This window comes from Geotrypetes seraphini, chromosome 4 (assembly GCF_902459505.1).
Source record: "Geotrypetes seraphini chromosome 4, aGeoSer1.1, whole genome shotgun sequence".
Lineage (NCBI taxonomy): Eukaryota > Metazoa > Chordata > Amphibia > Gymnophiona > Dermophiidae > Geotrypetes > Geotrypetes seraphini.
The window spans coordinates 197,420,982-197,447,467 of record NC_047087.1 but is presented as its reverse complement, the minus strand read 5'-3'; the positions used below and the strand labels follow the sequence as shown (position 1 = coordinate 197,447,467).

Here is a 26,486-nt window from a genome sequence, read left to right as displayed (position 1 = left end):
ATTAGGTTTGATATACTGCTTAAAACTATCCTAAGCAGTTTACACAATACAAATTTAAAAATAATTTAAAACAGGAAGGCTAAACATAAACAATTAAAATAATATAATAAATAATTAGCCCCAGATATTCAGTGCCAGTGCCCAGAGATGGCCTGGCACTAAATATCTGGGGCTAATTCTGCCCACAGCTATCAGTATTTAAAAAAGAATGCTGACTGTTGTGGGTCAAATATAACCTCCAGAGGTACTACTGTGTTTCCCTGAAAATAAGATCTACCCCCAAAATAAGGCCTAACATGATTTTCGGGGTAGGTCCTAATATAAGCCCTACCCCATAAATAAGCCCTAGTTGGATCAAACCCTGAAGCCCCTCCTGAATGTCCCCGACACTCCCCGATTCACCTGCAGGAGCACTTTCTCCTTCCCCCCCACCAAGTGCAGCATCTTTCCTCTCACCCATCCCCTTGCGCAGCATCTTCCCATCCCGTGCAGCATAACCCCGCCGACCCTCCCACCGCAAAGCCGACATACCTGCGTTCCAAACAGCAACTGCAGCAAACAGGCTACTTTGCGGCCTTCCCTGCCATGGCTTTCCCTCTGTTGCATCACTGATGACATCATCAGTGACACAGTACAGGGAAGGCCACAAAGCAGCCTGTTCAGTGCCGCCGCCGTTGCTGTTTGGAACACAGGTATGTCGGCCTCGTGATGGGAGGGTCGTCGAGGTTCAGTTGCAAAGGGGGATGGGAGGGAGAGATGGAAAGATTATGCGCAGGGGGATGGGTTGGTGGGGTCACTGGAGTTCTGCTGCACAGGGAGAATGGCTTCGTATTATCTGTTGCACAAAGATCTCATTACTTGTTTTATTTCAGAAATGTTATGACATCTGAAATTCACTTTGTTTAAGGATGATCTGTAATTTGTTAACCATTTAAAACTCTATTTTATAGGGAAGATGTGGGATACAAGAACAATGCTTAGATTAGATCTAATGTAACACAATGAAATTGCTTTTCGGGGTTCTGCTGCACAGAGGGGGGGGATGGGAGGGAGGGATAGAAAGATGCTGCACAAGGGGATGGGTGAGAAATGATCGTATACACACAAAAGAAATAAGACATCCCCGAAAATAAGCCCTAGTGCGTTTTTTGGCCCCAAAATTAATATAACCGTTACAGCTGCATCAGAGATACAGTGAAAGGATCCTTACTTGCAGTGTTCAAATGTCCATTTATCGATGACATAGGTGTTACTCCACTACATCCCAACTCACCCTGCCTTACCCCCATCCAACTTTAGTAATACCATAGCCCCGCCCACCTTTGCCTTCCCAAACAGCTGAATCACTAAGGGCCTGATTCTGTATAGGCCACCTACATTAGGCATCACTACGTGCTCTAATCAAGGTCGCCTAGTGACGCCTAATTTCGGCTTAATTGGCATGGTAATTGGCCATGAAAGTTTTCAGCCAATCCCCCCCAAAAATAAAAATAATAATTCAAGAGTTTGGCACCAAACTCTTGGGCGGCCTAGCAATACTGAAGTCGGGGTGCCCTCCGATGCCTATCTGAAAAGTAGACATGGTTAGGGGCAGAGACTAGGCATGGTTGACTTAGACATCGCTAAGTGTCCGAGTTAGGTGTCGATAAACTAGGCTGTAAAACCTGGCCTAATATGCCAGTGCCTACCTTTAGGATGCCTAGGCTATGCTAGGCAGGATTCTATATAGGACTCCTAGCTAGGGTTACCAGATTTTACGACTGTAAAATCTGGACATGTGGCCCCACCCAAGTCATGCCCCGTTCTGTCTCTTCTGTCCCCCTAAACCTGCCTTCTGTCCCCCTAAACCTCTTCTTCTTGAGCTCATTTGGAAGGCATCCAAGTGACTTGTGTGGCATCACTGCATTGCATCCACACATGCAAAGATGCCCTCCAGACATGGCTCCGAGCTCAAAGCTTTTCAAAACCCAGACAAAGTGCTGGATTTTGAAAAGCCATCCGGACATCTGCAGAGTCCTCTTAAAAGAGGACATGTCCTCTGGTAACCCTAGTGGTTGGTTGACAACTGCTCCAAGTGGTGTCTGTAATTTAGGCGCCTTTTATAGAATCCAGCACTGACTGCCTCTGCTGGTCAGGAGATAAAATTATGCTTGTTTGATATTTCAAAATATGTACATAATTTCTTCTGCTTACCAGGAGCAAAACATACAGCAATAATAAATCGTCAAAGCAAAACTACCCATGAATTGGCCATTCAGTAGAGTTCTGAAATTTAGCACATTTGGATATTTCTTATGTTATGGGCTAGATTAGCTAAAATTCACTACCACATTAGTTCAAAGTAATAAACATTACCATGTGTTATTTACCACAGCTGCTCAGTACACATATTTAACATAGGGCCAACTTTAATTGTCACGGTCATGGGACCTATGAATTAATAATGCACGACAACAGCATTAGTGCATGCTAATGAGGTAATACACTTTAGTAAATGTATCTTATATGAAGTAACACCCTTATTCTATAGCAGACTGCTTACTTTGCATGCCGATTTTGCATGTACAAGTCAAAGTGCTGACTTAAACCCAGGCAGAACCAGAAAGGAGCAGTTCATGCACAAAAATCTAGGAATGTGTTAAATAACTGGCAATACATAACAAAAATGCAGTAAAACAGTGGTTCTCAACCCTGTCCTGGGGGACCCCCCAGTCAGTTGGGTTTTCAGGATATCCCTAATGAATATGCATCTAACTCCTCTACTAAGTTTTCCAAGTTTTATTAAAATTTGATGAAACGCTAATCATACATTCTAAGCGTTTTACAGTTAAAAAATTTTAAATGGGGAATAATTAACAAACTTATTAAAGACACGACAATACCTGCATGGAAACCACGGGATTGTAGGGAGAAATACTAAATGGGATACATTATAGTAGGAGACCGCAGGTCTGTAACGAACAATGGACTAAGATTCCTGAACAAGGATGTGAAAGACTGATATGAAATTATAGGAAGTATTTGGTTGCCATTGTTCCTGCTAAAGGTGGTACTCGTACAATCAGTTCTTCTGTATTAAGTTTAGGAGGCAGTTATTTTAGGTGTTGGATGACCTTAAATAACTGGTGTAATATAAAACTGTGGTTCCTTAGATTCCCTGTGCCTAATATGTTATGTTTGTTTAAAGATCAGAAACTATTCAGTGTGACTTACAGTATATACAGTACTGAGGGGAAATGTTTTCACATCACTGTGTTAATTTAAAGATTTGTTGTTTTAGAAATTAAAAAAACAAACTAATTTTAAAAAAAAAAATAATTTTTTTTTTTTAAAAAGGGCAAGGAAACTCACACAATGAGACCAAAAAGTACTGTTTTGTTTCATCTCATTTTTAGCATCTGCTATTTGCCCCCATCTCCAGAATGAAAACTGTGGTGTGCATCTTCCTATTAATGCATCTGATAACAGCTATATTCGCTTTATCTTGAAAATGTTTAAACAGAGGTAAAGATTAAGGCCTGATTCTATAAAAAGTACCTGCCATTAGGCGTCTAGATCAGCATGCCCAGCTGATCTAAGTGCCTAACTTAGGGCTCATTTTACAAAGCCACAGTAGTGGGTAAGGCTGCGGTAATTGCTTCAAACCCATGGGGATTTAATGGGCATCAGAACATATGCAGCGCGGCAGCCGCTACCACAGCTTTCTAAAAGGGGGGTTTTCATTTTTTGATTGGTTCAGTTGGCGCTGTTAATTGATTAGTGCAATTAAAAACAATTAATAAACAATTAAAAGAATATAATTTTCAGATAGGCACTTAACTCAGTAGGTGCCATGTAGGCGTCTACACTGAGGCACAAACCCAAAAAGTGGGAGTGGTTTGAGGTGGAGTTTGGGCGTGGATAGTTAAGCACCGTTACTCACCAGTATTTTAGTCCAAGAAAATCCTGGCCTATTATACCGGTTCCTAAGTTAGTCATGCCTAATGGTGCCTAAGTTGAGTTAGGTGCTTCTAGGCACGATTCTATAAAGAGTGTCTAACGTTGAATGACATGTGGAAGGTGCCGTTTCCCTAGGCGCCTACTGAGCTAGGCACCATTTATAGAATTAGACCCTAAGGACCTAACATTGAAAGTGATATAATTAGGCAGTAGAAGCCTCTGCCCACTTAACTCATGCTCAGCAGGCTGGCTGCCAATATTTAGCACCATTTAACTGGGCAGTGCCGCTGAATATTAGCGCTGAAGGGCTATGTCAAATCCAGGCAGAAGAAGGGGACTGCATGGGTGAAGTTGGGGAAGAGCCAAGATTTATATGAGTGCTAGCTACTCACATAGCTTACTGGGCAGATAGGACTACATAAAAAGCAGTCCTATCCTTGCTCGGATGCCTATTGGAACTGGTACTGATTACACTATGTAACAATTTTTTTTTTGTTCCTGGTTAATAAGTGTTCTTTCTTAATTGCCTATACCACAAAAGTATAGAAAATGGCTATCATTCCCTTCAAACTTTGCTTTTGTGACCAGGACACTGATATTTTGAAATTTACCTTTTTGCAAAACATTCCAGATTGATTCCAAGCTGAGTAAATTTAGGGGTCCTTTTGACGTCTAGGCTAAAGAATGATATGGGGAAAAATGTGTCCCCCATCTCCGCCCCGTCCCTGCAGACTCTATCTTCGCCTCTGCCCTGTCCCAGTGGACTCTATCTGATGCCATCTACACAAGTCTATTTGATATTGAAATCATTTTATTAAAGTATAAAAAGGAGCAATATACTGTATAAATGTCATTTTATAAATCACAGATACAGAAAAAGGATCAACAAAGCCCGTCTCCCCTCACAATATCCCCTCCACTATCAGGAAAACTGAATGCTACATAAAAAAATTCATCCTAACAGAATCCCTCAGTCACACACACAGAACATAAATGCCAAATATGTAAAATGATAAACATAAATTAAACCAAAATCCCAAGAAGCCACACCTTCCAACACCAAAGAAATAAAAAGATCAATTTCCTCCTATACTGTGCAAAATATAAAGATCACACATTCCAGGCATGGTGTTAGGCCAAGGAGTTAGGCAACTACCCCCTGGCTAGAGAAAGCTCTAAGCCTGCTGGAAGCTGAAGGTTAATAGTGGGCTTTTGTGTCCCCTCCGAAATTTCTGCCATGGGCCCTACCCATGTCTCACACTAGTACCGGCAGGATAAACATTTCAGTTCTTATATATTCTAATCACAAAACAGAAAATAAAATTATTTTTCTACCCATTGTTGTCTATTTTATTTTTCAAAAAACAAAAGGAATTGACCTCAAAATATCCACAATCCAGAGTAAACCAATCCAGAGAAAACCAAATGCAAGCAGTGTCTCACTTCCGGCTCACCACACAATTGTTTCCCACATACTCCGCTTTATAGGACTTCCAGGGACCCCTGAAGAAGACTTTTTGTCGAAACGCTGACTGTGTTGGGTCCTGTATCCCTAACGGACTAGGTCCTTTAAGGCTCTTATGTGGATGATTTATTTTTATGTGGATGGAATTATTTTATGTGGCTGATTTCAGTTATACCTTTGGAACTTTGACACTTTCAAATAAAGTCCATTTAGGAACATCGTCACTCCACAGAGTTTTTTTTTTTTGGTTGTTATTTTTTTCATTTTATTTTTCAACAATAAAGCCCCCCAAAAGAAAAAAAAACCCTTAAAAGATGCAAAAACAAAAAGGGAATGGCTTGCGTAGGAGATTGTAAACCTTGTGGGACTAAAGTCACACAATAATAATAATTAAAAGTCAAAATATTTAAATAGTGAAGGAGCACCCTCAGTGTGAGGATATGAGCCCTAAAGAACTGCTCCGTTCTAATGCTCTAAATATAACAAAGTGAAGTGTTTGTCACATTAAATTTGATTCAAATGATATTTTAGGAATGATTAAATGATTTGGACACTTCAAACAAAAATATGTATATGTAATAGCTTCTTTTATATTAAGATACAGTAAAGCTTTGGTTTGTGAGCATAATACGTTCCAGAAGCGAGCTTGTAATCCAAAGCACTCGTATATCAAAGCGAATTTCCCCATAGGAAATAATGGAAACTCAGATGATTCATTCCACAACCCAAAAACTTTAATACAAAATACTATACGTACTTGTATTGCAAAACCTCACTCATTTAGAACAGTCACTACACTCCTGCAGTGTCAGAGAGAAAAAAACCATAGGCTCGGTTGTGATGATGTGATGCGTGTACACTGTATATACTTGTATTGCAAGGCTTTGCTTGTATATCAAGTTAAAATTTAATAAAATGTTTTGCTTGTCTTGCAAAACACTTGCAAACAAAGTTACTTGCAATCCAAGGTTTTACTGTATTTAATTTGTTTGAAGTATAGCCCTTCTAATATAGGGCTCCTTTTACTAAGCTGCGCTAGCGGTTTTAGCGCGCACGCTAGACGCTAACGCCACCATTGAGCTGGCGTTAGTTCTTGGTGCATAGTGTGGGGTTAGCGTGCGCAGCAGTGCAGTGCACGCTAAAAACGCTAGCACACCTTAATAAAAGGAGCCCATAGTGTATCCCATTTAGAAGAGGGGTTAGATGCATATTCATTAGGGATATCCTGAAAACCCAACTGACTGGGGGTCCCCCAGGACAGGGTTGAGAACCACTGTTTTACTGCATTTTTGTTATGTATTGCCAGTTACTTAACACTGCATTGGTATTCATTTCAATAGGTTTCCTTGTATCAATCAGTTTTTTGCCCATTATGATGTTTGATGTGAACATATGAGTAGAGTTGACCTAGCCTTTACTCCAGTCTCTTATTCCTTTCTTCTCTATCATATTTCATGGGCATGTCACCTATAACTGGTGGATAACTAGCTGGTTTATATTTGTATACAATAACAGGCAACAGATGAAGATTCTTCCCCAAATAACCAGATTGCATACAGCATCGTGGAGGCTTCAGCTTTTCGCAGTGTCTTCGATATCAATATCTTGGATGGCTACGGAGGTGAGTGAGGCTGAAAATTGCTTTGTATCTCTTGGAAAGGAGAGGAGAGGCAAAATCCTTTGGAATTAAGAAGATACCAGGACAAACAAACACACAATGCATGGGATATTCTTGGGCCACAGGATTTTGTGGCCAGGATTCACTGGTAGCCCTGTTTATCCTTCTCCTTGCTAGTGATTAGAAAGAATTCAGGCAGGCCTCTATCCTCATGCATTCAGCACAGGTCAGACACTATATAGGTTCTTGGTCCTATAACTGCAAACTCAGTCCTGCAAACTCACCAGTCTGGGTGACACAGCAAAAAGGCTTCTTACATTTTGGGTAGGGTTACCAGATTTATTCTTTAAAAAAAAAGAGGACACCTGGCCCCAGCCCCGCCCATTCCAGCTCTGACTTGTCCCCACACAAACCTCGTGTCTCTTTCCCCGAGTTCAGGGCCGTGTTTGGAGGACCTCCGCACATGCGTGGACATCAGTGCTTTTAGCGTCATCACAACAAATGGATAGCAATCCTGAATAACTGTTCCTTAGACCTCATGGTCTTCATTGTTGACAAAACAAAGAATATGCTGGCTAAAATGCGAGCAGATTTGGAAGGCAGATTGAAGATGTTAAAGGAAAATGATCAGGATGAGAAGTTTAAGAGCCAACAAGAGGAGGGATATCACTCTGAACTTCAAAAGGATAAATTAAAGAAGTTTAGACGCAATGAGAATGACTACATGCAAGGTAGGGTATAACCTTGAATGACTAGGGAGGGACATATAAAGAGGATGCAGGGTACAAACATTTTTCAGTGTTTGATGAAAAGACTTTAAAACTACTGTTTAGTCTGCATTCTTCAGTATTCTGTGTCTCTCTGACAGAAGTGTTTTTGTAAAGAGAAGTGTTTTAGAGAAATATTTAAAATTTGGAAAAGTAATTGAAGTAATTGAAATTTTAAAAGCACCAGATGGGAGGTTTTTATGCCAAAGAATTAATGAGGGAGTTTGGAAAGCTCAAGAGATTTTTCTATATGACTCCTGTAAAATCACTGAGGCTTTTCCTACCCTCTAGTTTGCTTTATAAATGCAGCTTGTGCTGAAAAGTTAAGTTAGTAATATCCAGCGGGAGAGTTCTGGTTGAGTTCTCTATGGTAGGTGAGCTTGTTTGAGCTTTTGTTATTGAGTGCTAAAATATATTGTAAGAGAAACCAAAAAAACACTGTGGAAAAACGATGATCCTGTGATGGACTTTAATGAAAAAAAATCAAAGTTCCAAATATACATAGAAAATCCAATTTTCAAACAAGCAGAATAATCCATTTCAAAAATCAAAATCCACATACAAATAAAAAGGACCTAATCTGCTAATGTTGCAGGACCCAATACGGTCCGCGTTTCGACAAGATGTCTTCTTCAGGGGTCCCTAAGAGTCCTATGACGATGAATATGTGGAAAAACTGGTATGTAGAGAATCAAACGTAACTGGGACGCAGTATACAAGTTCCATCCCCTTTACCCCTTTGCACAATGAACAGCTTCCCTCTAAATTTAAGAAAGGTCTTTAAAATGTGGTTTTATGAGCAAGCCTTTACAGACCAGTAGCAAAAAGGAATGGAAGCCTGGAAATGGGCTGTGCTTTGGGTGGGGTAGTTGAGAAGGAGCTAAGGAAGCAATTCTAGAATCATGTGCTAAGTGCCACAATGGGGAGTGCCAAGCATCAGCTCTATAATAGCCAGTGGCGTAGCGAGGGTGAGAGGTGCCCGGGGTGGTGGTGGCCCTCCCCTGCCTTCTTCTCTTCCCCCCATCTCCACCAGCTCCTTCCCTACCCTCTGTTGCTGTGTGTTCGCCAATTCCCTTCCTCTGTACCTCTGTAACCCCCAACCTGCTGTCGCACCAGCGTTAGATCTTCCTCTGATGTCACTTCCTAGGTGCAGGTCCAGGAAGTGATACCACTGATTACACCACTGATAACGGCATCTGTGCATGCAGATTATTATAGGATACTGGCTTAAGCCCAAAAATGTGTGAATAATGTTAAGCACACTTACTATGCTATTTGGGGTGGGGGGAGAGGGAATGAGGGAATGCATTGCCCCCTCAGTTCATCCCTAGATCCCCCCCAAAATTGAGGGGGCAATGACTGAGTGGAAGAGGGTTTGGTATCCTGAGATGGAGTATGAGAAGCAGCTGTATGCAGGGAGGAATGGTGCAAGATAGAGAATAACACGGGGAAAAATTATTCCCCATCCCTGCAGGAACTTAATTTCCCCCGTCCTGTCCCTGTCCCATTCCTGTATGCTCTGCCTTAACCACACAAGCCTCGAACACATGATTTTAAAGTGTTTGAGGCTTGTGCAAATGAGGACAGAGCTTGCAGAAATGGGGCAGGGACAGGAAAAGAACTCGATGGGATGGGAAAATGAGTTCCTGAAGGGACGGGGAAAAATTTGTCCCCATGTCATTCTCTAGTGCAGGATGGAGATTCTCAAAATATGTGTATGTTTATATCCAACTCCAATTGCTTCTCATTTGAACATTCCTTTCTTTCAGTCATATCTGTGACTCGCCCCCTGGATTATGAACTAATCTCCAATGGTGTTATTTACCTGACAGTGATGGCAAAGGATGCTGGCAGCCCATCTCTTAACAGCACGGTGCCCGTCAGCATTGAGGTCTTTGTAAGTAATGTGCAAATAATCATATAACCAAGGTGTAAATAAGTATGTGAATAATAGTGAACCCGTATTTAGATTTTGAGAAGCACTTAATAAAGTCCTTCTTGACAGACTACTGAGGAAGTCGAAAAGAAATGAGATAGAAGAATATATCCTATTATGAAATAGCAATTAGTTAAAAAAAAAAAATAGGAAACAAAGAACAAGACTTAGGCCCAAATTCTGGAACCAGCGCCTAATGTTAGGCACCTATTTTGGAGGTGTCCAACTAGATAGGCACCTAGCTAAATTGAATAGCAAGCTCAATTAAGATTTTTAATCAGCAATAATTGAAACTTAGGCGCCCATCAGGAAAGAGCGATTCTGTAACAAGGTGCCTCTAAAAATTTAGGCGGCCTCCCAAAAAATAAGCACTATGCATGTTGGGCCTGGCTTCGTGTTAGGCATCTTGTTACAGAATCGCTGCTCTTAAGCGTGCTTAAGTGCTTGCATGGCCATCTAACTTTTAGTTGTGCCTAGAGCTGGCCTATTTATTGGGCGCCTCCAAAATAGGTGCCACTCAGAGTGATTCACTAAACACCCAGTTTTACTTGAATCGCGCTGAACGGTGCCTGTTTCAGTGCCTAATTTTTGGGCGCTTCTTATAGAATTTGCCCCTAAGTGGTCAGCTTTTTCAGTGGAGAGATATGAAAAAAAGTGTCCCAGGGATGTGTACTAGGACCAGTGTTGTTTAACTTACTCATTAAAGGTCCAGAAAATGGAGCAATGAGTGAGATGATCAGATTTGCAGATGACAACATTTTTCAAAGTAGTTAAAACGGGAGTAGACTGTGAGGAACTGAGAAGCTGGTAAATGGTATTATAATGGCAGATGAAATTTAATGTCGCTTAGTGGAAAGCAATAAATACAGGGAAAATTAATCCCAACAACATGGGGCTAATTTTCAAAAAATGCAAACGTCCCCAAAATAGCATAAACAGGTGCCAAAACATCCAAGTGCTGATTTTCGAAACCAACTTTCTGGATATCTTGCTAGAATTCTAGCCGCTGTGCATCCAAAACTCAATGGGGGTTTGTTATTGGTAGGATTTGGGTGTGCTTAGACTTTGACGTGTTGCAGTGATAATCGAACCTTTCCCAAGACGTCCAGGACGGAATGTAGACGTTTGGAACTAGACCTGTTTTAAAAGCATCTAAGTGCTAAAAAGATATCCAAACTAACCAGATGACCACTGAAGGGATTAGGTAATGACATCCCACACACACTTCTCAAGTGGTCAATGACCTCTCCCATCCCCACAAATCTGAATGAAATAGTACATACCTGTCTCTATTACAGCAGCATATGGTATGGGAAATCCTAGTAGAGCATCAGACAGGTGCCTTAAGTAGTATGGTGAGTGGGCTAGTGAGCCATAGAGAGGAGGACCCAGGCCCATAAGCCACTCTAACCACTACATTTATGGTGGAAACTGTAAGCCCACAAAAACCCACCGAAATCCTACTATACTGACATATAGGTGCTACCTGCAGCTACACGGGCTGTTGGGGTGGTAGGCACATGAGTATAGTAGGTTTGAGGGGAGTTTGGAGAGCTATGGTAAGATGTACTTCTAGCATCCTTTATGTGACGTTCACAGCAGTGTTCTCTAATAATGGCCCCTCCCATGTCCAAATGGTCTGGATTTGGGCATTTTTGTGGTTAAAAATGCCTAAAAAAGTTAGGCTTCCTAAGGTTGGATGTCCTGTTGGCCAAGATGACTAAATTGGCAATATTTAAAAAAAAAAAAAAAATTTGGATGTCTAGTGGTTTCAAAAATAGACATTTTTGGCATCCGATTTTTGGATGCACTTTTCAGGACATCTAAATCGGTCTTCGACACATTATGTATTGTCTAGAGCAGACACATTATGTATTGTCAATTCTGACGTCGGAGAGGAAGTTCTGGGCCAACCAATCACTACCTGGCTGGCCCGGAACTTCCTCTCCGACGTCAGCATTGATGTTGGGGAGCGGAATGCTGGTCAACGCGATGCTTCTGCAGGGAGAGCTTGGAGCGGCGGTGGCTTGGGGTCCTGTTCCCCGATGGTGGCGGCGGCAAACCTAGTGGCTTGGGGGAGGACAGGGAGAAAGAAAGAAGGGAAACAGAAAGAAAGGGGAAACAGGGAGACAGAAAGAAAGAGGGCATGGAGAGAGAGAAAGAAAGGGAGGCAGGGAGACAGAAAGAAAAAGTTGGGGGAGAGAATGAGGTCTGGAGGAGAGGAAGAATACAGGAGGCTGAAAGACGGGAAGAAATATTGGATGCACAGTCAGAAGAAGAAAGTGCAACCAGAGACAACAAAGGTAGGAAAAATGATTTTATTTTCAATTTAGTGATCAAAATGTGTCCATTTTGAGAATTTATATCTGCTGTCTATATTTTGCACTATGGCTCCCTTTTACTAAACTGCAATAGCGGTTTTTAGTGCAGGGAGCCTATGAGCATCGAGAGCAGCGCGGGGCATTCAGCGCAGCTCCCTGCTATCGTGAAAAGGGAGGGGGTATATTTGTCTATTTTTGTATGGTTGTTACTGAGGTGACATTGCATAGAGTCATCTGCCTTGACCTCTTTGAAAAAAACCCAAATATGAATGATAATTCACATTTTCTCTGCGTACAGTGTGCTTTTTGTTTTAAAAAAAATTTTATTGTTGGTAAATCATTTTGACTTGGTCATTTTAAAATAGCTCGCAAGCCCAAAAAGTGTGGGCACCCCTGATCTAGAGTGACTCCACACTACTTTTGCCTGTCCATGTTAGGTGTTAACAGCCAGAAAAAATAGTGTGAAGTCACTCTAGACCAGGGGTGCCCAACAGGTCGATCGCGATCGACCGGTAGCTCGCAAAGGCAAAGTGAGTCGATCATCCAGGACTCACTTTGCCTTGGCGATCTATCGGGCCGATCAATCTTCCTCTCCCCGACGTCAATTCTGCCGTCGGAGAGGAAATTTGGGCCAGCCAATTGCTGCCTAGCTGGGCGGAACTTCCTCTCCGACAGCAGAATTGACGTCGGGGAGAGGAAGATTGATCGGCCTGAAGCATGGGGCGGCGTCGGCTTTGGGGCCTGTTATCCATTGGTGGCATTTGGATCCTGTTCCCTGATGGCAGTGGCAGTGGCAAGTGGCAGTGGCTTGGGGAAGGGCAGGGAGAAAGAAAGGAAGGGGGCAGGCAGGGAAACAGAAGGAAAGAAGAGAAACAGAAAAAAGAAAGGGGGCATGAAGAGAGAAAGAAAGAAAGGGGAGGGAGAGAGGAAGAAAAAGTTGGGGCAGGGAATGAGGTTTGGAGGAGAGGAAGCATACAGGCTGAAAGAAAGATTGGATGCACAGTCAGAAGAAGAAAGTGCAACCAGAGACTCATGAAATCACCAGACAAGGTAGGAAAAATTATTTTATTTTAAATTTAGTGATCAAAATGTGTCTGAATTTATATCTGCTGTCTATATTTTACAATATGGTCCCCTTTTACTAAACCGCAATAGTGGTTTTTAGCGCAGGGAGCCTATGAGCGTCGAGAGCAGCGCTGGGCATTCAGCGCAGCTCCCTGCGCTAAAAACTGCTATTGTGGTTTAGTAAAAAGGGAAGGGTGGGTATTTGTCTATTTTTGTATGGTTGTTACTGAGGTGATAGTGCATAGAGTCATCTGCTTTGACCTCTTTGAAAAAATCCCGGAATAGGAATGATAATTAACAATTCTATGCGTACAGTGTGCATTGTGTTTTTTTAAAATTTTATTGTTGGTAGATCATTTTGACTTGGTCATTTTAAAAGTAGCTCGCGAGTCAAAAAAGTGTGGGCACCCCTGCTCTAGACAATGCATAGAAATCCTTCTGGCCACTCTAAAATACCTTCTATTTATTTTTTATATTTTACTCTTCAGACCCTCAGAAATGCCACCAGGTGTTCAATAGCATTTCATAACAACTGGCTTTACGCATCAGGTCTTCACCGGGTCATTTATAAATACTTTCAATGATTATGATATAGACGCCAATAACATGGATTATATAAATTGATGTAGCATAACTGCTTTCATACTTAACTTAGGTGGTAGTAATAAGGGACAACTGCGCCGACATGTTTCACCCTTAGGGTGTTTCCTCAGGACTACAATCCCTTAGTTAGAATCTGTTTCACGACACGCGACCACCCGATATGCTGTGGTTAACCACAGCACGTAGCTGGCCCACAAGCCTTCCCCCAATGTCAATTCTGACATCAAAGAGAAGCTTCCGGGCCAGCCAATCACTGCCTGGCTGGCTCAGAACCTTCTCTCCGACATCAGAATTGATGTCGGGAGGAAGGCTTGTGGGCCATCCACGTACAGCAAGTGAGTCGCTGCACGATCAATGGCACGTTCCTGTGCGGAGTTGCTCCTGGGGTGGTATGGAGTGTGTCGTCTCCGTGTCAGCTTTGGGGTGGGGGTGATGCAGTGGACGGGCAGATGGAGGCAGGGAGGCATCCCCGGCAGCGGTGGTTTCAGCAGGGGGTGGGGGGCAGGCAGGGGTCCCTGGTGGGAGGCAGGGAGGAATCCCTGGTGACAGCTAGGCTGCATACCCCCAAGGGTATGTGTACTGCGTGTTGAGAACCTCTGTATCGCTCCATGGTCACCATATCCTAAAAAAGATGCAGCGGAATTAGAAAAGTTTCAAAGAAGAGCGACCAGAATGATAAAGGGGATGGAACTCCTCTTATATGAGAAAAAGACAAGAGGTTAGGACTCCAGTTTGAAAAAGAAATAGCTGAGGATATGACTGAGGTAATAGTGAATTGCTTTTTCACTCTTTCAAGAATTACAAACACTAGGTAAAACTCAATGAAGTTACATGGAAACACCTCAAAAACAAATAGGAGGAAATATTTTTTCACTCAAAAATAGTTAAGTTCTGGAGCTTGTTACCAGAGGATGTGATAACAACAGTTACTGTAGCTGAGTTTAAAAAAGATTTGGATAGAATTGAGAGGGATAGTTATTTTTTTACTGTAAGCAAGTTGTTTTGCATTGTACCAAATAACAAGGATACGACAAATGTATTCAAAGTCCATTGAGACAAACATCTGGAAGCCACTGCTTGCCCTGGGATTAATAGCATGGAATGTTGCTACTATTTGACAAAAACTGAGGTCACAAAGGAACTGAGTTTCACTCGGGCAGGTTGTGCCGCAAGACCCTATAAAAAGTAAGAGGGTTACAAGCCTGGTAGGAAAGAATGAGGTTCAAAGAACAGCAACCAAAATGATAAAAGCGATAGAACTCCTTTCTTATGAGGAAAGACTAAAGAGGTTGAGACTTTTCAGCTTGGAAAAGAGATGGCTGAGAGCGGATACGATTGAGGTCTACAGAATCCTGAATGGTTTAGAAGTTTCAAAAAGTACAAAAAGAACAGGAAACATTCAATGAAATTATATGGAAATACTTTTAAAACAAACATGAGGAATTAGTCTAGTATGGATGGAAATGGACATGTGACAGGTTCCAGAGAAAGCAAGGCACACCAGGAAGAAAATCTCATCTATTTGAAGCAATATGAGTGCTGAGTAGAAGGTTTTCTAGATGCTTCAATTACAGCAGATACTGCAGCCAAGAGGCAAAAAACATTTACTTCACCGTAGAAAGAAACTACACAGTTAGTGTTAACAAGCGGGCATTAGAGTGAAGGAGAGTTCCCTCATTCTGTGTTAGCAGTGTTGGGAATGGCTGCAACTTGTATGGTTTCTTGATCGAGAGCTCAAGGAGTAGCAGAAGCTAAACCTGGCGTGGCCAAAGCGGTATTATGAGTATCATGGTGCCTCGATATTGGCAACGTTTGAGTAGAGTTTTCCCGATAAGAGCTATCGAAGGAAATGCTTAGAGGAAGCTATCCCTCCAATGAATGAGGAAGACTTCTGATGCAATGCAACTGGACATGTGGAGGGACATTTTCGATAGGATGTCGAAGTCTAATTTGGATGTTTTGGAAAAAACATCCAGAAATCCAGTAGAGAAAATGTCCATTTTCAAAACATCCACATGTCTATCTTTTATTTTTGAAAATGACCTATGTAGACATTATGGTCCTTAGTACGTCTATCTTTTTTGGGCCATTTTCAAAAATATAAACATCCACATGAAAAACTCACAAAAGCAAGTTTTGCAGACGTACCCAGCTACCTTGTATGATCGCAGTCGGGGAATCTCCATCAGCTGAGCTGGTTTGGGGGATTCCTGCTGGCTCAGCTGATGGGGATTCCCCCTGCTAGGATCAGCTGAACTGGCAGGGAGATTCCTCTCTCTTTTCCTTCCTCCCAGGCACCAATCCCCTCCAGTACACCTCCAAACTAACCAGGAAGTGACATCAGAAGAAGAGCCGATGCATTCACGGTGTATACGCTAGACCCATGCATGCCATAATACATGTAAATCTTTTATACAAGCAGCCCCTTTGCTGGAAGCAGGAACATAAGAACATAAGCAATGCCTCTGCTGGGTCAGACCTGAGGTCCATCGTGCCCAGCAGTCCGCTCACGCGGCGGCCCAACAGGTCCAGGACCTGTGCAGTAATCCTCTATCTATATCCCCTATTCCAGCAGGAAATTGTCCAATCCTTTCTTGAACCCCAATACCGTACTCTGCCCTATTACGCTCTCTGGAAGCGCATTCCAGGTGTCCACCACACGTTGGGTAAAGAAGAACTTCCTAGCATTTGTTTTGAATCTGTCCCTTTTCAACTTTTCTGAATGCCCTCTTGTTCTTTTATGTTTTGAAAGTTTGAAGAATCTGTCCCCCTCTACTCTCTCTATGCCCTTCATGATCTTGTAAGTCTCTATCATATCCCCTCTAAGTCTCCTCTTCTCAAGGGAAAAGAGTCCCAGTTTTTCCAATCTCTCAGCATATGAGAGGTTTTCCAAACCTTTTATCAGACGTGTCGCTCTCCTCTGAACTCTCTCGAGTATCGCCATATCCTTTTTAAGGATTTGGGGGGGGTTTCTAATTCTTCCCCTCCCTCTCACCCTTGCTATCCAGCTGTTCCCAAATGCGACTTGTGCACTCTTGTAGCAAGCCGCTGGGGAAGTGGCTAAAAGAGTGAACAATGTCACTCCACTTTCATGATGTTAATGAGAATTAGAAATGGGGTTGTTTCAATAATAATCTGAAATCTTTTCCATTGAAGCAGCAAATAGTGTCAGCAGAGATAGCTACAGTAATGTGTGTTAGCAGCTCCAGGTCTGGAATCGTTGTTGCCACTTAATCATTCACTATTATTTATTCATCTTGAAGTTTTCAACGTTAGCCATCCCAGCTGGATGTGGATTGTATTGATGCATTGCTTTGCCAGTTGTCTCATTACCATCTGCTGCTGTCTGGAGACATATACAGATTATCATTTGGATGGCCGTAGCGAGGGTAATTCTATAAATTATGTTTAGGTTTATTTGTGCTCGCTATACCTCCTTATTCTGCTAAAGCAGATCAAGGCGGTTTACATAATATTAAAATAATAAAATTTGAAAGGAACTCCATCAAAATAAAAGGAAAGAAACAATCATACAAACAGAGAAATTAATTAAAATCAAAGCAGACAACATATTTAAAAACAAAATCTTCAGATTATTTGGTCATGATAAGAAAATAAAATTATTATTTGAATGCCATGGGAAAAAAATGTGTTTTTAGCAAAACTTTACATTTCTTGACAGAGACTTCTTTATGTAGTTGTGGTGGAAGGGCATTCCACAGGAGAAGAGCTTGAAAAAAGAAAGCAGAATTTCTTGTTGCTTCCAAATGTGGTGGTATAAATAACTAGATGAAATAGTGGTTATCAGATCTGCACGTTGAAAATGAAAATGAATTGGTAACCAATGTAATCTGAACAAAAGGGGGGAAATGTGATCAAATCTATTAGCCTTAAAGAGAAACCTGGCTGCTGTGCTCTGAACAAGCTCCAAACGTTTGATTTGATAGTGAGGCAAACTCGCAAAAATAACATTAGAATAATCTAATCTTGAAAAAAAGAAGAATGACAATCAATGAACGTAAGGTTTTGAAATCAAAAAGATACCTAATTATTCAAATACATCTAAGAACATGGAAACCACCTTTAACTACAGCTGACACTTGTTTAAAAGTTAACTCATTATCTAATTGTACCCCCAAATATTTGAAGCATTTTACTGGTTGAATGTGAATATCAACTAACATTTACACACTGGTTACACACGTAAATATTTAGAACCACTTGGATGAGAATATATGCTCACACATGCACGTAAATGCCCAAAATCTGCCTAAGCCCCTGTAACTATGCACCTGTCTTACATATTGCATATTTCAGAGGTAAGCATAATTTGGGCACAGCATAGGCAGGACTCACACAAATGCACATCAGTTATAGAATTACCTCCACTGTGTGCTTTCTCCATGTTTGCATCTGCATGCATGGCATGGTAAGCTTTGTTCTATGTGTAAGAAGGATTATATGCATCCCCATATGCCCATGCATGATTAGGCAATGTATTTGTATAGCATTTATATGATTCTTTGCATTTGGATGATACAAGTGAAAAATAAATATGTGCACCAGGTTTAGATCAGTTTATTTAATACTTTATAACTTTATATATAACTGTAGTAATGTGAATGAGGGTGGGCCCTGAGCCCAGGTAAGACAGAGTCACACAGCAGTTGCAGGTAAAGGAAAAGAAAATTTATTAAAGGTCAGGGATCCTGTTCCATTCACAGGTAGAAGAGAAAAGGCAACATAAAACTAGTCTGTAAATGTAACAATGTCCTCATGTGAACAATGTGTGGCAGCGGCAAAGAAAGCAAACAGAATGTTAGGTATGATAAAAAATGGAATCACGAGTAGATCGGAGAAAGTTATAATGCCGCTTTATAGAGCGATGGTCAGACCACACTTGGAATACTGTGTCCAACATTGGTCTCCCAACCTTAAAAAGGATATAAAACTGCTGGAGAGGGTGCAGAGTCGAGCAACAAAGCTAGTAAAAGGTATGGAGAAACTGGAATACGAGGAACGACTTAAGAGACTGGGATTGTTTTCCCTTGAGAAAAGGAGACTGCGAGGGGATATGATCGAGATCTTCAAAATACTGAAAGGAATCGACAAAATAGAGCAGGAAGAAAAATTATTTACAATGTCCAATGTGACACGGACTGAAGCTGAGGGGGGACAAGTCCAGGACAAATATCAGGAAGTTCTGCTTCACGCAACGAGTGGTGGACACCTGGAATGCTCTCCCAGAGGAGGTTATTGCGGAATCCACCGTTCTAGGATTTAAAAGCAAACTAGATGCACATCTCCTTATGAGAGGCATAGAAGGATATGGGTGACTAAAATTACGCCAGGTGTACACCTGGCTGGGCCTCCGCTAGTGCGGATCACTGGACTTGATGGACCGAAGGTCTGATCCGGAGATGGCAGTTCTTATGTTCTTATGACCTGCTTCTGCTGTGCCACTGTGTACCTTACTGCCTCTAAACACAGCAGCACACTTTACTTGTCCCTGGCCTGGGACCAGGGACGTCTCTAGCAAATAGTCATGTCAAAGTACAAAATCTGCAAGGTTCCAAGTGGAACTTGGCTTACCTGACTGTAACAGATATAAGTAATGGTGGCATATGCGATGGGGTGTCACTACTTCTCTCTGGGCCACCTTAAACTAGCTATGGTTTCTGCATACATACTTCCTGAACCATGCTCTCCTGGCTCCAACCCTCATGTGTCACTTCTCCCTTGGTAGGGTTACCATATTTTGAGTGGTAAAACCTTGGACCACCCTGTTTTGTCTCTAGCCCTGCCCCGTCCCTTTCTGCCCCAGCCCTACCCCATTCCACCTTCAGCTCTGCCCCCACAAACCCTCCTCTCGTCTTCCCCGACGAGCTCTGGCCGTATCTGGAGGGCCTGGAGCATGCGCGGATGTGTGTGACGTCATCCATACATGCTCAAAGGCCCTCCAGATGCAGCCAGAGCTCGTCTGGGCTTTCCAAAACCCGGACAAACTGCCAGGTTTTGGAAAGTCTATCCAGGCACCTGGACAGTCCCCTAAAATGAAAGCATGTCTGGGTTTTCCTGGACATCTGGTAACACTAACTCCTGGGCAGGACTGTGGGTTTTAAGATGCCTCTGAGACTGTGAGGAAGTGCTATTAAGGGAGAGGGGCAGTTTCCTAGACTTTCTCACAAATACCTTCAGTAACATACAGCAAAATGGTTTACAATTTTGTAGATACAGAAAAAAAGAAAAGGACTCCATGTAATAAAATAGGATAGAATGTCCAGTCTAAACAGATTAAACACTCACACAGTGCTACCTGCGACAAGGAAAGGAGAGAGGATAACCTACATGGAGCAGCAGGTACAATCCTAGCCACCTTGCTGGGTAGACTAGAAAGACTGTGCTGGTCTTTATCTGTTGCCTTTACTATGTTACAATGTAACTCTGTTTCCCTTCCCAGGTTTTCTATCCAGTGGTGTGCCCTCCTTTCTGTCCCCTTTCTCCTTCCCAGCCCCCCTCGCCACACTTGCGCCCTCCTTTCCCACCCATACCTCGTTAAATCTTTGCCAGTGCAAGCAGCTTCTCCGGTTTGCTGTCTGCACCGGCGTTGGTTATCCCTCTGACGTCAATTCCTGGCCCCGTGACCTGGAAGTGATTTCAATGGGGATCCAGGCCGGTGTGAGCAGCAGGCCTGAGAAGTTGCTCATGTTGGTGAAGATTTAAAGAATCATGGGGATAGGAGGAAGGGAGGGTGTGAGTGCAGGGAGGTGCGGGTGCTCCCACTAAGACGACGCCCAGGGCAGTCTGCCCCCCTTACTATGCCATTGTTTCTACCATAGCCCCCCATAATCCCACCTCTTTAGTGTGCTGTTAAAGGTTAGGAAAACCTGTTCCTAGAGGCCGGGAGGAGAGACTGAGATACGTGAAAATAAAAACAAGATTATGTTGTTTCAAGTAAATTAGAAGGTAAGAAAAGAGTCACTGGCTTTAAAAGAATCATTGAAAAAAAAATAACAAACATGCACCAGATACATCCACTTTCAAAGCTCATACCAGTGGGACAAAATAAAGTACCTCATGAAAGAATCCTGAGAAACTTAGAAAGCCATGGCTTAGGAGGTAATGTTCTCTGCTTTTTAACATATTCATAAATGATCTAGAGATGGGATAACTACCATAGGGGTCCTTTTACTAAGGCACACTAGCCAATTTAGTGCACGCTAAATGCTAACATGTCCATTATACGCTATGAATACGTTAGCATTTAGAACATGCTAATATTTAGCGTGCGCTAAAACGACTAGAAAAAGGACCCCCTTGTGACTTTGGGCAAGTCACTTACGGCCTCTTTTACAAAAGGCGTGCTAGCAGCTGCACTACGCTAACGGCCCCAAAGCCTATAGAGATTTAAAGGGCTTCGGGGCTGGTGCCACGTGGCAGGCACTAGCGCGGCTTTGTAAAAGAGGCTTTGTAGATCCAGTTTAGAATATCAGTAGTGCAGCTGATGAGAGAAACTCATACTATCCAAACCAAAAACATCTCAACGACTTGATCAGAAATCTTGGTCTTCCCAAGTCCAATGTCGAGCTTTTGATGTCTAGGTTCAAGCAATGGAACTTGTTGGATGAAAGTGTGCAACTCACAGATCAGAGGAAGCATCGCCAAGCTTCTTCCACCTTTGTTTCTGCCACAATGTGACTAGTCTGTTTGAGGCAATTGAAATCACCTGTAACCCAAAAGAGTGGCATCTCTTCATTGGCAGCTCATCCAGAAGCATCAAAGCCATGCTGCTCCATAATGGGAACAAAAAAACATTTCTTCCTCTGGTTCATTCAGTATACCTCAAAGAGGATTACAACATCATCAAAAGCTTACTAGGTACCTTGAAGTATGATTACAGCTGAGAAGCTTCAAAATGGTGGCATTCCTAATGGGTCTCTAAGGAAGTTTTACCAAGTTTTCCTGCTATCTCTGCCTTTGGGACAGCAGAGACACAAAGGTGCACTACCAAAGGCGGGACTGGCTATAGGGGACCGAGTTCTCTGTGAGGAGAAACCATGTCAAATTGGAACCACTGGTGGACCCCGGAAGGTGCTGATGCCACCACTGTACATCAAATTGGGTCTAATGAAACAGCTTGTCAGAGCTCTAGATAAGGAGTCGGCAGCCTTGAAATAGCTTCAAGACATCTTCCCTAATAGAACATAGAATATGATGGCAGAAGAACCCTACCCCCTAAGCACTTCCTCGAAGTGAACCCACATGTTTATCCCATGTTTAACTGTCTGAGGCAAAGGTCAAAGCTGTTATTTTTTGTTAGACCACAGATAAAGAAGTTCCTGAAGTGCAAGGGATTTCCCAAGAAGCTAACTAGGAAGGAGAAAGCGGTTTGGAACAACTTTGTCGCAGTGGTTCAAGGCTTCCTGGGCAATCACAAGGCTGAAAACTATGTGGAGCTAGTTGAGAATCTGGTGAAGAATTACAGTAAAATGGACTGTAAGATGTCTCTCAAAGTTCATGTCTTTGATACTCATCTTGAGATATAAGCTTTGTTTTAAAATTACATCCCTTTTTATGTACAACGCTTAGAATTTGTGATAGGCGTTCAATCAAAATTTTTTAATAAACTTGAGAACATGGGAGCACATACTCAGAGGAGCAAAAAGAGTACTTCCACCAGGATATACTGGATATAAGGAGAATGTGATTGGAGACTACATCTGGGGCTGATTTGTGGAAGTAACCTTCAATGTAATCACAAATCTCGCAAAATTACTCACTTCTAAATCTTCTGTGGTCATCTTTGTAGAACTTCAATATAAATACATGTTACTGATTCATATGTTACTTTTAATGACTTTATAAGAATGAAAAGTTAAAAATTTGGAGTTTTCACATTTCAAATAGGTTAATTGCAAAATTTGACTATCCTGGGCACAAAAACAAAGTTTTATGGAAGTAACATTTTCTTTACTTTTTAGGCATGAGCAATTAGGAAATTACACTAAGAGGACGTGGTATTTCCTGAAAATATGTCCAAATTCTGAGGCTCAGAAATGTCCATTTTTGAAAGGCAAACCGCTAGACATAAAAAAAAAAAAAAATATATATATATATATATATATATATACTAGTATTTTAGCCCGTTACATTAACGGGTGCTAGAATATATGTCTGTCTGTCTGTCTTTATTTTCCTCTCTCTCTCTCTCCTGCTGTCTTTCTTTCTGTTTGTCTCTGTCCCTGGCCCCCTTTGTCTGTCTATCTTTCTGTGTCTATCCCTGTCCCTGTGTCTTTCTTTTTTTCTTTCTGTCTCCCTTCCTCCCCCTGGTGATAGAATATATGTCTGTCTTTCTTTCTGTTTCTCTCCATACCCCTGTCTTTTTCTTTCTGTCTCTCTTCCTCCCGCTGTCTTTCTTTCTGTCTCTCTCCCTCCCTGGCCCCCTTTGTCTGTCTGTCTTTCTGTCTCTCTCCCTGCCCCTGTCCCTGTGTCTTTCTTCCTATCTCCTTCCCTACTTCCCTGTCCAGCAGCCGCAGCATTCCCTCTCCCTCTATTTACCCCGAGAGGAGCCTGCATGGATCTAACAGCCCGAGCCCCCAGCAGTGTAACTTCCCGGCGGCTCCTCTCACGATCGCCGCCTTCTCCGATGCAGGAGCGGCTCTTGAGAGGAGCCACTGCAGTGTCTTTGAGGTTGAAAAAAACTTCGGCCCGTCTCCGTGCTCGGCCGCGGCAGGCTACAGCTGCCGCAGCCTGCAGCCGCCAACAGCCGCCACGGCCGACATCCGCCTTGCCGTATTTTTTTTTAGTTGAAAGACGCGGCGGTGGCTCCTCTCATGATCCCCACCTGCGTCGAAAGTCCGACGCAGGCGGGGATCGTGAGAATAGCCACCGCTGCCTCTTTCAAAGAACCGTAAGCTGCGCATGCGCACTTCCTATGGGTCGCTACAGCTCACGGAAAACGGACCCACGCGATGGGAGTGCGCATGCGCGGCCTAGCGTTTTATTATATTAGATATATATATATTTTAATCTCCTACTTCGATGTCTTGGCCAACAGGACCTCTAAAGGACCTTAGGACACTTAACTTTGTACACCATTTTTAAACCATAGAAATATCCAAGTCCAAAACATACAAACCCAGACCATTTGGATGTTGAAGGGGCCAGCATTGTAATGGTATGGCTACATAGACATCACAACAGAGAAGTGGAACACTTTAGAGGGCACTGCTATGAACTTCACATAAAGGGTGAAGATATACATTTCACCGTAGCCCCCTTATAATTTATGGTGAGCCCTCCCAATCTCCCCCAAACCTACTATTCCCACCTATCTACCACCCCAATAGCCCTTATGGCTGCAGGTGGCACCTATATGGCAATAGAACAGGGTTTTGGTGGCGTCACACTTTCCACCATAAATGTAGTGGTTAGAGTGGCTTATGGGCCTAGGTCCTCCTCTCTATGGTTCACTAGTCCACCCACCAGGCTACTTAAGATACCTGTGTGATATTCTACTAGTCTTTTCCATACAAGGTGTTGCTGTTCTAGAGACAGATATATACTGTTTCATTCAGATCTTTGTGGGGTGGGAGGGAATTAGTGACCATTGGGGGAAAGTGTGTGAGAGTTACTATATAATCCCTCCAGTGGTCATCTGGTAAGTGTGGGTACCTTTGTGGTACTTAGACACTTTTAAAACAAGTCTAGCCCAAAACATCTAAATTCCATCTAGGATATCCTGGGAAAGGTTTGATTATCGCCACAAGATGTCCAAGTCTAACCCGCCCAAAGCCTACCTATAACATGCCTTCAAAAATAACCCTGGACCTCTGAATGTACAGCAGGCAAAATGCCTCGCTAGATGTCCAGAAAGCTGGCATAAAAAATCAGCATTGGACACCCCAGCGATTATGATGCTCAAGTGCTAACATATGACAGTTTTTGGACATCTTTATTTTTTGAATATGAGTCCCTTACTGCTCAGTTACAAAAATTGTGTTACATAGTATAATGTTTAATGTGACCCAATGCAAAGTTATGCTTGAGGGAAAGAGGAACCCAAACTATAGCTGCGTGATGCAAGGTTCCATATTGCCCAGGAAAAGGATCTAGGTGTCATCATTGATGATATGTAGAAACACTCTGCTCAGTGTGCAGCAGGAGGGAAGAAAGACAATAGAATGTTAGGAATTATTAGAAAAGGAATGGAAAACAAAAATGAAACTGTTATAATGCTTTTGTAGCATGTCATGGTGTGACTGCACCTCAAATACTGTGTACAATTCTGGTGAACACGCCTCAAAAAAGACAGCAGAATTAGAAAAGGTACAGAAAAGGGTGATGAAAATGATAAAGAGGATGGGATGACTTTCCTGTGAGGAAAGGCTAAAGTGGCTAGGGCTCTTCAGCTTGGAGAAGAGATGGTTGGGAGGAGATATGCAAAAGGTCTATAAAATAATGAGTGGAATGGAATGGGTAGGCATTAATCACTTGTTTACGCTTTCCAAAAATTCTAGGACTAGGGGGTCACTTAATGAAACTACTAAGTAGTAAATTTAAAACAAATTGGAGAAAAATATTTCTTTATTCAACGTGTCATTAAACTCTGGAATTTGTTACTAGAGAATGTGGTGAAATCAGTTAGCATAGCAGGGTTAAAATAAGATTTGGATAATTTCCTAAAAGTCCATAATGCATCAATAAGATGGGCTTGGAGAAATCCAATGCTTATTCCTAGGATAAGCAGCATAAAATCTATTTTATCTTTTGGGACCTTGCTAAGTACTTATGACTTGGATTAGCTACTGTTGAAAACAGGATACCAGGCTGAATGGATTAAGTTTCAAGTTTATTGGAATTTGTTATCTACGCAATATCATATATTTCAATGCGTATAACAATTGTTTTTAAAATAACAATTAACAAACAAGATAATATAGACAAATTTTGGCATTCTATTACAAACTGGTACAAAAGGCAAAGGGGGTGAACTACAATTTTTAAGAAAAGAAAGAGAAACATTTAAGGAAAAAACATATGGAGGGGTCATATAAAACATATATGGTAGGATCTCAAATCCAAGATATAAAGTAAAATAAAGAGTATTTTGGCGACCTACACATAACACTCATTAAAAACCGGGATTTAGTACTTGTAGGTAATATTTTCTATACATCGAAAGCGTCCTTGATCATCGGTCTGTCCCAATATGGCAACTCTTATGTTCTTATATAAAGGGTCTGAGTGGATAAGGGGAGGTAAACCATCAGCACATAAGTTGATGTGACATGAGAGACAAAATCCCCAAAAAGCAAGTGGGCACCAAGGATGGGCTGAGAACCTGATAGACTGCAGCTCTTTGTGATACTGAGCAAGTCACTTAACCCTCTATTTCCCCAGGTACAAAACTTAGCGGGGTTAGCGCGTCAGACATTTCATCACACGCTAACCCCCGCGGCCGGCTAAAAAACTAACGCCTGCTAAATGCAGGCTTTAGCGGCTAGCGCGGCAGGCGGTTTAATGCGCGGTATTATGTGCGTTAAACCCCTACTGCAGCTTGATAAAAGGACCCTTTAGATTGTGCTCACTAGGGACAGAGAAAGTACCTGTATTTAACAAATGTAAACCACTGTGATTGTACCACAGAAAGGCAGTGTGCCAAATCCATGCCTCCTTTACCCCCTTATGTAAAGCACCTTTATTGGTGATCCACCACAAATAAAGTAATTAACAGTTCAAAATAGGATAAAAGCAACATGGGAAGTCAATA

The 26,486-nt window shown here is 42.1% G+C and overlaps 1 protein-coding gene across 1 annotated transcript in view; it reads left to right on the top strand.

Annotated features, from left to right (window-relative positions):
* CDH23 (cadherin related 23) overlaps positions 1 to 26,486 on the top strand; it is a 1,673,137-nt gene that overhangs the window by 979,382 nt on the left and 667,269 nt on the right. The window contains exons 16-17 of the mRNA XM_033942780.1: positions 6,920 to 7,025; positions 9,559 to 9,686. Coding sequence (XP_033798671.1) covers positions 6,920 to 7,025; positions 9,559 to 9,686 — 234 coding nt within the window. The remainder of the gene's footprint in view (positions 1 to 6,919; positions 7,026 to 9,558; positions 9,687 to 26,486) is intronic.